This window comes from Saccoglossus kowalevskii, chromosome 9 (genome assembly GCF_978046115.1).
Source record: "Saccoglossus kowalevskii chromosome 9, keSacKowa6.1, whole genome shotgun sequence".
NCBI lineage: Eukaryota > Metazoa > Hemichordata > Enteropneusta > Harrimaniidae > Saccoglossus > Saccoglossus kowalevskii.
The window spans coordinates 32,760,722-32,774,587 of NC_140649.1; the positions used below are offsets into that span (position 1 = coordinate 32,760,722).

General features: G+C 35.8%; 1 protein-coding gene across 1 annotated transcript in view; it reads right to left on the reverse strand.

Annotated features, from left to right (window-relative positions):
* The window catches only part of LOC100373318 (adenine DNA glycosylase-like), a 36,909-nt gene that overhangs the window by 7,388 nt on the left and 15,655 nt on the right, over nucleotides 1-13,866 (reverse strand). Inside the window, exons 9-10 of the mRNA XM_078009307.2 lie at nucleotides 10,283-10,437; nucleotides 5,801-6,001 (exon numbers count right to left, since the gene is read on the reverse strand). Of these exons, the coding sequence (XP_077865433.2) occupies nucleotides 5,801-6,001; nucleotides 10,283-10,437 (356 nt within the window). The remainder of the gene's footprint in view (nucleotides 1-5,800; nucleotides 6,002-10,282; nucleotides 10,438-13,866) is intronic.

Consider the following 13,866-nt stretch of genomic DNA (forward strand, 5'->3'; position numbering starts at 1 on the left):
AAATAAATGAAAATTGCTGCACAAATTAAACTTTATAGTTGAATTTGAATTGATCATCATTAATCTATCTTACTGTGACAATCTATTTTACTTTTGTTTATCTCGAGCTTTGGTTCCATTCAAGCAAGGTGGATACTATTGATGGATACCAAGGTGGATTTTATTCTAGTGACTGATCTAAGCGCTGTGAAGCAAGTTAGATACACTAATGTGGCACCAATTTCTTGCAATGGTTGAAAAAAGTTCTCAATGTTACATTCTCGACTCATTGAACACTAATGAACACATTTGAACAAACTAATTACAACAAAAAAGGAAAACCTATTTTAACTTTGAACAATGTCAGTCAAGGCATGTCGAAGGAATTGAAAACAAAAAAACACTTATGAATAAAATAAACAGCCTCTAGGCTGAGAGAGTTCCGCTGATAGCAATGCACATTTCAATTAAAGAAGTGAATATATCATTATAAAATGAACAAATACGAGAGAGATATACCTGTAGTACTTGTATGTATAATATCAAATCCATCAGACTTGCGGTTTTCAAATATCACTTTTTACCAAAAATATTCACCCAACTTAGAGAATTGAAGATGTCATTACGAAATAAACAAATCTAAGAGAGGTCTGCCCAAGGTACATATGCACCAAGCATCAAAACAATAAGAATTGTAGTTTTCAAGAAAAAGTTGAAAAAGTGAAACGTGGACATGGACGACGAACAACAACGTACAATCACTCATATGATAAGCTATATATGAGCTAATAAAACCTAACGTGTCTGTTAGTCGGCCATTTTGAAATAAATCATGAAACAAACGTAAATGCATCTGTTCAGTAAACCATCATAGGAGGGTGGGGGTATCAAGTTTGATTAAACTCAGCACAGGAATGCCTGGGAAATTGTTGCTGACATGTAGTGTTGAGATTTTGTGATTTTATTACTATTTCGGATACTTATTGTGTAAGATGGTATTTCTACTTTCCCATTATTATATAATTAGATTAGTATCCATATACAAACATACTAAATATATTACAATGGCATTAATCTTTATACAATCTAATGCATTTTCCACACAATGTTATTCAGCAAGTTGAGAGAAAATGTTAACTACAAAGTGAAAAATATTGATATGATTGAGTAAAGGTATATGTTCAGTTGTAAGCACTGAGTGATGAACAGAGGAATGATTCTATATATAATTAGGAATGAACCACCTCAGGATTTCCCTTGCATGCAGTTTTTGAGCCGTCCTTTTTGGGGAAGTTAAAATGAAACTAATTCTTAATGTTTCGAGCATATTGGTATAAAATAAAACAACCACTGACTCGAAAATGCATGTTGGCTGGTATATCACCATGATTTTAAATTGGCTAAATACTACCATGAAACTGACAAATATATCCACAATGCAATGTGCCAACCAGCCATACCATAATTACAAATTATAGACATAAATGGTAATCAATATGATGCATGTTCTTTTTTTTTTTAAAAAGAAGTCGGAAACAAAAACGTTAACAAAAGAATATCTTACTAGTTACCTTATTAAAAACATAGATAAACACAGGTGGAACACTGACCACAAAATATAAATTTTGATAGTCAAACAATTTCGGAATTCCCAAGATAAATATAAACTGATTTAATCTTCAACGTTTGTCAAACCATTTTTTGACCAAGTTGAACTACTCACTTCATACAAAATGAAATAGATGATATCTCATGAGTAACCCACAATATCTGATCTATTGAATGAGTATAATAATTTTCGTTTGTTCTGAAGAAAGCATTATGAACACCAATTACCATTAGTTTACTCTCGATTATCTGGAATTCATTGGTAACATAATTTCGATCTGCTTACATGCACCAATCAGACTACCGAGATTTTTATTACAAAGTATGGAGATATAGACAATTATTACACTGTTTTATTACACTGAAATGCCATGTTGTATGGGAGGTATATATGTATAACACATAAGCCAACAATAATATACACCTTTAACAATTACCATACAATCAAAATCCATGATTCACAAATGTATTATAGACACAGTTAGATTGTCAGACAATCATTCGTCATTTAGGCAACAAAATACTTATCCCATCTCCTGAAATCAGACATCTGTAATTACAGTTCCAAATGTCAGGTTACAGTCTCCATGGATACGAATAGTTAAGATTAATTCTTTAGTTATTTCTGATACTGCAGCATTAAATGACTAACTTCACAGCAGAGCAGTAGATCAAAGGTTGCATCAAATATGGAATAAATGACATTTAATCAGGGATAAATTGATTTTTTTCTCATGACAGGCATGATTTTTCATCTTCAAATCAGATCCGAGGCTACGGATCAACCGGAACCATTTGTCAACACATTTCACTCTGATTATTATCTTATCCCGTATACTCGAATGAATTGTCAGTATGTATATATAAAACGATCATCAAAACCAGGGGGTAGGAAAGGAAGATAAAACACATTGAAAGGAAATAAGATTCATGATATTGGAAGGAGTTTCCAATGAACCCCCCCCCCCCCCATTTTAAACTGGAACCTTAACAATTCAGCCCCAATGTAATTGCATATGTATCTCCAAATAAGTGTCCTGAAGAGGAGTATATAGATTAAGGGGGCGCCGAGGCAGGGTTAGGATTAGAGTTGTGGATGAGGGGCCTTAAGGAATACTTACCATGCCATTAAAATTAAATACATAACATGTCACAGGTCATAAAAACTGACAATGGGTAGTATTGCAAAACAAATCACATCATCGATTTTTCATACACATGATACAAAACATTATTTAATCCGAGTAGGGGCCATTGTACTTATGGGTGAACGCTTTTTATCTTATTAGGCACATAATATAATAAATTTGGACTTAACATTCAATGTTACGACTATGCCAATAACAACAAATAAATAACTGAGGAATATTCCTAGACCACAAATAAATAACTGAGGAATATTCCTAATTTATTCAGTGAATTTACTGAGGCACTTAGTTTATGTTATCAAAGAGGTGGAACGAGTTTTAGCCCATAAATGGTCATAAATATCCTATTATAACATTACCACAATCGCAGATATTTCCAAGTGAATTTTCACTGTTTCAGTACTTTTAATGAAACAATGCTTCTATAAGCTTAAAATGACTGACACAGTTGAATGTGTGACAATGTAGCCATTCATCGTTTCTCAAAAAAAAAACAACATTACTCTGTGTTGATAGACAACTATAGTCTGTGTAGTATGCATCATCATTTTTTAACATACAAGTTGCAATGTATAACTGATGTCATAGTCATACACCCCCGGTAACAGGAAGAAAGGCCACAAGTCATGGCCTAATGTAGCCCCAACTTCTGACCCAGTGTATATAAGCTGACGTGTGTGTGATAGACAAAATTGATTTTATGTCAAATGGGAGGTGTGGATTATACAATCACTAAATCAATTTACCATAGCATTATCAAGTACTGTCAGATAATGTAACATCATAAGCCCTTATTTTTCAAAAGTGCATATCATTATAGACAATTTGGAATGTATCTTGGATGTTTTTGGGGGGAAAAAATAACTTTTCACAGCTTTAATTATTGAGTGAAACATTATGATGGCAGAAATTGACACTATTTGAACTAACCCAGAAAAATGTGTATACATTTTCAAAAAACTGTTTAAATGTTCCTTCTATTCGTAAGTGTAAATTAATATATCAATATGCAAATAATTCACCTTATCAACTTTTATAGAGCTTTTGTATGATCGATATTCGTATATAAATCATCAATAATCTCAGTCAAGCAATTTAATTTAATTTAATTTGTATGTGGCAATTAAAAGTGGAAGAGAAGCAAATGACACAAATTTCATATTAGTCAATCAGTCTAAACACCACTAGCACTACTTATACATTCTATACATGTCCTTCTATGATGAATTTCATTTTACGATACAGGATGCTGTTACATTTCAATTGCAGTGCAGGAAACATTAGTAATTTAAACAGGGGAAAATGCCATCAAATCATCATTTACGAAAAACATAACCATTGCAAATTACAGTGTTCCTATCTTTGTGAAATAAGCTTAGCTAAATGGCATCATGATTGATGGTGTGCATGCCTCACCTTTAAAGCAGAATGTACATGAGTTGTGATTCTGCATTACTAATGTCAGTTTTCATTTCTTTATAGTTTATCATTGCAACTTATTCCATCTGTGTCGATGTAGTTTTGTTTGGCACTTAAATACTGTAGAACTCCTGGGACTCATTTGAAGGCAAAGTATAAGGTTCTTTTTTGTCACACACCATATTTAAGGGATGGCTTTCTCATGCTTATTATACTCCAAGCATAGATGTATTTAATTAAGGGAAATTGATAAACCATGAGATGTTAAATTATTTAAAATTTACTAATAAACTACATACTCATATTACATGACATATACTTTGAGATATCTAATTGTATGAACCAGTGCTCTTGGACTCACCAAGATATACCAATATCAAACATGGTATCCATTTGGATGTGGTGTGATGCAAAAATAAAGATTCAACAGAATTATTTATTCCCCTTGGAACTTATAAAGTGCATGCACAATTAATATAAGCTTTTGGTCAGAAATTCATGGAACACTTGTAAACTACATCACTCAATTGTTAATAATTTATTCCAGGAATGAAATATTGCAGGAAGAGTTTATAATATATTACGGGATATGTGTGGGGGATGAATATTCCTGAACTGATTAATTGATACATGTGATTGTATTGCATAAACGCTATGAATTATTTCATGACAAAGTCAAACATGCACCATTAATGGTGTAATACCTGAAATGGAACAGTTTCTGGCCATTGTTCAGTAGATGTAAAAGATAAGATATAGTTGACCTAAATAAATGCAGAGATTATTTATTTTATCGAAAATGAGAGAAAACTGCTTGACCATCAGGAATCAACTGCATATTAACATCCCCTTCTATAACCTCTATAGAGAAGTGCTATTTGTGCTGAGAAACAAACATGTTTGGAATTTCAGGTTATAAAGCAATTTAGTTAATAGCTTTAAAGACAGTGGGGAAGATCGGCAATGACCAATAACATATCTGAACAGCTAAATCATCTTTGATGACATCAGAGCTATAACATTATAAACTGATTGCTATACATGTGCTCATGACTGATAGAGACATGCCCACCTAAGAATTGTCACCAACATGTTGATAACCACTACTAATGAGGTCCCATCTCTTAGTCAAAGGCTGTTGTGGACTAGAAATAAATGTTTCAACCCTCATAAAGTGTTGAAAATAGTCACTTCCAGTTCCTTCCAAAATGTTAGCCAAACTAGTTGACCAATCACAATTCTGAAAGCTCCTAATATGCATGATATGTTTCAGAAGCATGTGTGTATAACAGCTCCTGTGCTTCAACAAAAACGAAACAAAGAAACAAGAAAGAAAAGAAAGCACTGCTACATTTGACAATACTCAATTTTTTTTCTATAAAATTATGACCAAAATGTTGAACAAAAATGGAAATATAGTACCGGTATCTATGAAATAAGTATCAGAATAGAGGTCATTATTATGCAGAATAGGTATGCATGTATTTGTATTTACCCTGAGCTAATCAGGTCTGTTTGTCAGAGCACTTAAGATCCAAGTTTCAAATATGCTGAGTGGTGCTTCTTTAAGATAACAGTAGAACATGTGCACATGCACAAATAAACTAATGAAAAAAATAAATAAATAAATATTGATCATTTCCAACCTTTCTGTGTAGTCCTATTGAACTCTCGTATTCTCGCATCACTTTCTTCATGGCAGTTGAAATTGCACAACCATCAAAATCTTCCCTCGTCACCCATCTGCAAGTAGGCTGATCGTCATGACAACATTCTATCTTCATACTGTCCACAGTAAGTGTTTCTATCATGTACGTCTGGTGAATATGAGAGAAGATGTGGACCAACTAACATGGGGAGAGAATGATATGGGTAAGTGATTTTTCACATCCATAGTTGACCACAACAAAAATTTGCATGACATTTTAATTAAAATAAAAAAAGGATTAGGGTAATCTTCACTAAGCCCTGTTTAAAATAATGAACAAAAACAAAAACAAAATTTCTTGGATTTGGTTTCAAGTTATAGATTTAGAAACGACTTTTATAAAGATAACAAATAGTTAATAATTATTATTATGAATATTCTGTGAATAAGTTGTACAGTCCCATCTTAATAAAGCTGTCCGAGCCAAGTTCAAGTTACCAACTACAGAGCATGTTACTGTACACACGTCATCATGGGAGAACCCATGTAAAAGATGTAAAAGATAGGATATAGTTGACCTAAATAAATGCAGAGATTATTTATTTTATCAAAAATGAGAGAAAACTGCTTGACCATCAGGAATCAACTGCATATTAACATCCCCTTCTATAACCTATAGAGAAGTGCTATTTGTGCTGAGAAACAAACATGTTTTGAATCTCAGGTGATAAAGCAATTTAGTTAATAGCTTTAAAGACAGTGGGGAAGATCGGCAATGACCAATAACCTATCTGCACAGCTAAATCATCTTTGATGACATCAGAGCTATAACATTATAAACTGATTGCTATACATGTGCTCATGATTGATAGAGACATGTTCACCTAACAATTGTCACCAACATGTTGATAACCACTACTAATGAGGTCCCATCTCTTAGTCAAAGGCTGTTGTGGACTAGAAATAAATGTTTCAACCTTCATAAAGTGTTGAAAATAGTCACTTCCAGTTCCAGTTCCTTCCAAAATTGTAGCCAAACTAGTAAGTTGATCAATCACAATTCTGAAAGCTCCTAATATGCATGATATGTTTCAGAAGCATGTGTGTATAACAGCTCCTGTGCTTCAACAAAAACGAAACAAAGAAACAAGAAAGAAAAGAAAGCACTGCTACATTTCACAATACTCAATTTTTTTCTATAAAATTATGACCAAAATGTTGAACAAAAATGAAATAAGCATCAGAATAGAGGTCATTATTATGCAGAATAGGTATGCATGTATTTGTATTTACCCTGAGCTAATCAGGTCTGTTTGTCAGAGCACTTAAGATCCAAGTTTCAAATATGCTGAGTGGTGCTTCTTTAAGATAACAGTAGAACATGTGCACATGCACAAATAAACTAATGAAAAAAATAAATAAATAAGTTCAGCCACTGTACACTGGGTGAGTGTGCCACAGACTCGATGGGGAGGTCAAAGCCACTGTACCCTGGGTAAGTGTGCCACAGACTCAATAGAGAGGCAAAAGCTACTGTACACTGGGTGAATGTGCCACAGACTCGATGGGGAGGTCAAAGCCACTGTACACTGGGTGAGTGTGCCACAGACTCGATGGAGAGGCAAAAGCCACTGTACCCTGGGTGAATGTGCCACAGACTCAATGGGGAGGCAAAAGCTACTGTACACTGGGTGAGTGTACCGCAGACTCAATAGAGAGGCAAATGCCACTGTACACTGGGTGAGTGTGCCACAGACTCGATGGGGAGGTCAAAGCCACTATACCCTGGGTAATTGTGCCACAGACTCAATAGAGAGGCAAAAGCTACTGTACACTGGGTGAATGTGCCACAGACTCGATGGGGGGGGGGGGCAAAGCCACTGTACACTGGGTGAGTGTGCCACAGACTCGATGGAGAGGCAAAAGCCACTGTACCCTGGGTGAATGTGCCAGACTCAATAGAGAGACAAATGCCACTGTACACTGGGTGAGTGTACCGCAGACTCAATAGAGAGGCAAATGCCACTGTACACTGGGTGAGTGTACCACAGACTCAATAGAGAGGCAAATGCCACTGTACACTGGGTGAGTGTGCCACAGACTCGATGGGGAGGTCAAAGCCACTGTACCCTGGGTGAGTGTGCCACAGACTCAATGGGGAGGCAAAAACCACTGTACCTCGGGGTGAGTGTGCCACAGACTCAACAGAGAAGCAAAAGCTACTGTACACTGGGTGAGTGTGCCACTGACTCAATAGAGAGGCAAAAACCACTGTACCCTGGGTGAGTGTGCCACTGACTCAGTAGAGAGGCAAAAGCCACTGTACCTTGGGTGAGTGTGCCACTGACTCAATAGAGAGACAAAAGCCACTGTACCCTGGGTGAGTGTACCACAGACTCAATAGAGAGGCAAATGCCACTGTACACTGGGTGAGTGTGCCACAGACTCGATGGGGAGGTCAAAGCCACTGTACCCTGGGTGAGTGTGCCACAGACTCAATGGGGAGGCAAAAACCACTGTACCTCGGGGTGAGTGTGCCACAGACTCAACAGAGAAGCAAAAGCTACTGTACACTGGGTGAGTATGCCACTGACTCAATAGAGAGGCAAAAACCACTGTACCCTGGGTGAGTGTGCCACTGACTCAGTAGAGAGGCAAAAGCCACTGTACCTTGGGTGAGTGTGCCACTGACTCAATAGAGAGACAAAAGCCACTGTACCCTGGGTGAGTGTGCCACTGACTCAATAGAGAGGCAAAAGCCACTGTACCTTGGGTGAGTGTGTCACAGACTCGATGGGGAAGGTCAAAGCCACTGTACCCTGGATGAGTGTGCCACTGACTCAATAGAGAGGCAAAAGCCACTGTACCCTGGGTGAGTGTGCCACTGACTCAATAGAGGCAAAAGCCACTGTACCTTGGGTGAGTGTGTCACAGACTCAATGGGGAGGCCAAAGCCATGGTACCCTGGGTGAGTGTGCCACAGACTCAATGGGGAGGTCAAAGCCACTGTACCCTGGGGTAGTGTGCCACAGACTCAATAAAGAGGCAAAAGCTACTGTACACTGGGTGAGTGTACCACAGATTCAATAGAGAGGCAAAAGCCACTGTACCCTGGGTGAGTGTGCCACAGACTCGATGGGAAGGTCAAAGCCACTGTACCCTGGGTGAGTCTGCCACAGACTCAATAGAGAGGCTAAAGCAACTGCACCCTGGGTGAGTGTGCCACTGACTCAATAGAGAGGCAAACGCCACTGTACACTGGGTGAGTGTGCCACAGACTCAATGGGGAAGTCAAAGCCTCTGTACCCTGGGTGAGTGTGCCACAGACTCAATAGAGAGGCAAAAGCTACTGTACACTGGGTGAGTGTGCCACAGACTCAATAGAGAGGCAAAAGCTACTGTACACTGGGTGAATGTGCCACAGACTCGATGGGGGGGGGCAAAGCCACTGTACACTGGATGAGTGTGCCACAGACTCGATGGAGAGGCAAAAGCCACTGTACACTGGGTGAGTGTGTCACAGACTCGGTGGGGAGGTCAAAGCCACCATACCCTGGGTGAGTGTGCCACAGACTTGATGGGGAGGCCAAAGCCACTGTACCCTGGGTGAGTATGCCACAGACTCAATGGGGAGGCAAAACCACAGTACACTGGGTGAGTGTGCCAGACTCAATGGGGATGCCAAAGCCACTATACTCTTGGTTACTGTGCCACTGACTCAATGGGCTGACCAAAGCCACTGTACACCGGGTGAGTGTATCACAGACACAATAGAGAGTCAAAACCCACTGTACACTGAGTGAGTGTGCCACAGAATCAATGGGGAGGACAAAGCCACTGTACCCTGGGTGAGTGTGTCACTAACTCAATGAGTGCTCACTGTTTCACTCTTATGTACCCCGTTATTGATATTGATGTATTCAATAAGTGTTAAATTGGTGAAGAAATTACTGGTTAATAAAGATATAATGGCACAGTTTCCCATTTGTGTGCATTATTTCATTTGAAATTTGTATATTATTCTATTACCGGGTAATTATTATTTTACTAATAGCTAGTTACCAGCCGAAGCCTGGGCAGGTAACTAGTACACTAACCTTTACATTATTCCACAAATTTTTCAAAACCAGAATGTATCACATACCAACACATTTGCCTAACGTCCTTGCACAGACTCGATGGGAAGCCCAAAGCCAGTACTATAACTTGGGGGAGTGTGTCACAGACTCAACTGGGAGTTCAAAGCCACCGGCAAGATTCCTTCACTAGTGGCCAGAGATTTTGGGAGTACATTAGTTAAGATCCACAGGTGCATGTAATGGACTCAGTCTGGTTTAACTAGGGTAGGACATTAAATTACTATCCCAAACATATATGGTTTTCATAGCAAAATGTTTACTGTAAGCAATTATTAAATAAACTTTCAATCTCAGGAACAATAATAATAAAAAAAAAACTGCCGATAAATATAAATACTCACCTGCCCCACATTACGCCGTTTTTGCACAGTTCTAATATTAAACATAGTAACATTTTCCTTGAGGTATGTATCCATGGCAACTTGCCTCTTTTTCTCTGAAATATCCAAGGCACCCAGGAGTACGCTTGGGAATTCCCACATGTTTGCCAATAACCCTAGAAAAAACATTTATGATTACCATTTGATTGTCATATTTCCTGCCAAAATTATCAGGCAACTTTTCAATAATTTTATGTATTTGTGGTAGTAGTTGTGCGTGTTATTTTTTGGACATTTTAGAAGAAAATGATCATAAATTCAATAAAAAAATTGTAAACAATAACTAAATAAGTGAACTAAATATAAACAAAGTTTATTTCAAAATTAACATTCAAATCATTTTCAAGAATAACTAAAGTTTCAAGATGCAATTTCCAAGCAAATATGGTTGTCAAGCATGAAGCTGAAATATCAGTTCCTATTTCTAACATCACATCTTTGTACATTTTCTAAATAAAATATAAATGGAATTGATACAATCACAAAAATATGTTTGAGTAATATTAAGTTTTCGAAAAGCAAACAATTTTAAGTGACAATCTGCTGACCTCAGAAAATTAGATTCCGTCAACAAACCCGGAAAATCAGGAGTACTCACGTACAGATTTGACGATTGTTTGAGCAGGAATTACAGAAACTGTTTGAACAAAGACAATCAAGCCCTTGGGAAATACTAGTTGTCACCCATGTTTTTGTAAGATACCATAAAATTTACAAATATTGCACCATATCAAAGATTTGTTGGCATGTATAGGGATTCATCTCTGAATTTCACATTTCTGTTTGAGCGTGAAAGTTAAATTTTGACTTATTTCACAAAATATAACCCACAATTTTTTATTCATAATTTTTCCAAAATTTTGATAAATATCTGTAGCCAATAGGAAATTATGTTTAATTTAGTTCAATATTATCAAGAAAATACAAAAAATTCCAAAAAAACAGTCAAAACATTTGGTATGGAGTTCAAAAGACTAACCTGATATACTTAACAATTATAGTTACAATCTAATTGAACATTCGTGTCTGGCATAGTGAAACTGATGTAAAAATGATCAACACTTTTATATTGACTTAGGCATTATATCTACAGCCTGTCAATCACACAGAATAATAAAAAGCTATTAACATTCAAATTCTCAAGATAAAAATAACATATAATATGCAATAATATTGAACAAAAGTTCCATTAAATGAAAACGAGCAAATAAAAATTAAGATCTTTATTTCCATGGAAACATCAACTGTGTGATTTCCCTAAAGCATTAAGCCCCAGTGGCAGTTTTGACTTAAAAACTGGTTAAAATACACTCAATCTTCATTCATAATTTCAAAACCTAGTTCAGACTTTCAATTTGCCAAACATTAGGTTAAGTTTAGCAAAATTCAGGAAAATTCTGAATCAAAAATGTGCCATCTATAAAACAAAATTATAGTAACTTGACTCTACTGAACAAAAAAATAATGAACTTCAGAAGTTCATTAGTCATTGAAAAGGAAGGTATCTTAAAACACCACTATTCTATCATCGTTAGTCTGTTTTCTGGGTGGTATTCCCACATCACACACACTACATGTACCTACACTATGTTTTTTATATAAAGAAAAATGGACATAAACAATACCCACCATTCTAGTGCATATCATCAATCCCTATGCACATTCATGGTTCTGATGCCAGTGGCATTTAAATATCAATCAAAGAAAGCTTAGAAAGAACTCCCGTGTGCTGAGAGTATTAGAGACACAATAAAAATTAATTCAAAATTACTTGAACTTGAGATACTGATGGAAAAGCTTATGCAAATAAGGTAACTAATATGAACAGATATAAGTGTAAAACTAATAAGGTCTGCACAATGTAAAAGTAATAAGATCTGTGCAATGTAATATCTATGTACCAAGTTTCATTGAAATGTGATTAGAACCAAAGAAATATTAATTATTATGCTAATTAGATAATTAATATGAACAGATTTTAACCCAAAATTAATCAGGCTGTCTATTGTCCTAGAGCATTTATGTACCAACTTTTATTCAAATGTGATGATCAGTACTTGAGATACCAGTATTAATCAATTAATTATGTTAATTAGGTGATTAAGAAGCATAAATATTTACCAAAAACTAATATAGAGTATAGTCCTAAGTTCATTGAAATGTGATGATGAGTACTCTTTAAAAGTGTCATCATAATCTAACGAGTGGCTCTTTAAACATCAGTGCAACAGCCATGGAACAGCAAAAAATTAACTAATTATGCAAATTAGGTAATTAATATGCACAATTATTTACCTCAAAACTAACCAGGTCTCTGCATAGTCCTAGAAATTCTATGTACTTGAGATATTAGGTGAAAAGCTGAAAATTAACTAATTATGCTAATTAGGTCTCTGAACAGTAACTATGTACCAGGTTTCATTGAAATGTGATCATTTCTACTTGAAATATCAAAAGCTGAAAATTAATTAATTATGCAGATTAGGTAATTAATATGTACTGATATTACCCTAAAAATATCAGGTCTGTGAATTGTCATATGATATCTATGAACCAAGTTTTATTGAAATGTTATGATTAGTACTTGAAATATCAGTGGAAAAGGCCAAAAATTGATTAATCATTATGCAAATTAGGTAATTAGTATAAACAGTTTTTTACCCAAAACTAATCAAATCTGCGCATTAGTTCAGAGCATCCATGTGCCAAGTTTCATCAAAATCCAATAAGGGGTTCTTCAAATATCTGTGGAACAGACATGGAACAGCTTAAAATCAGTTAATTATCATGCAAATTAGGTAATTAATATTCATAATTTTTTACCCAAAACTAATCAAATCTGCGCATTAGTTCAGAGCATCCATGTGCCAAGTTTCATCAAAATCCAATAAAGGGTTCTTCAAATATCTGTGGAACAGACACGGAACAGCTTAAAATCAGTTAATTATCATGCAAATTAGGTAATTAATATTCATTGATTTTTACCCCAAACTAATAAAATCTGCGCATTATCCTAGAGCATCCATGTGCCAAGTTTCATCGAAATTTGATTAGTGGTTCTTGAGATAACGGTGGAACTAAACAAGCAGCCTATCGGCTGAGATAGCTCCGCTGTTAGCAATGCACATTTCAATTAAAGAACTGAAGACATCATTAGAAAATGAACAATATGAATAGTATCAAAGCAATAGGACTTACAGTTTTTAACAAGAAGTCGAAAATATCACTTTTTACCAAAAATTACAAAAATATTCACCAAAATAAATTAATTAGAGAATTGAAGATATCATCACAAAACGAACAAATCTGAGAGAGGTCCACATGTAGTACCTATATATGTAATATCAAAGCAATCGGACTTACAGTTTTCAACAAGAAGTCGAAAATATCACTTTTTACCAAAAATGACAAAAATATTCACCAAAATTAGAGAATTGAAGATATCATCACAAAATGAACAAATCTGAGAGAGGTCCACATGTAGTACCTATATATGTAATATCAAAGCAATCGAACTTGCGGTTTTTAACAAGAAGTCAAAAATA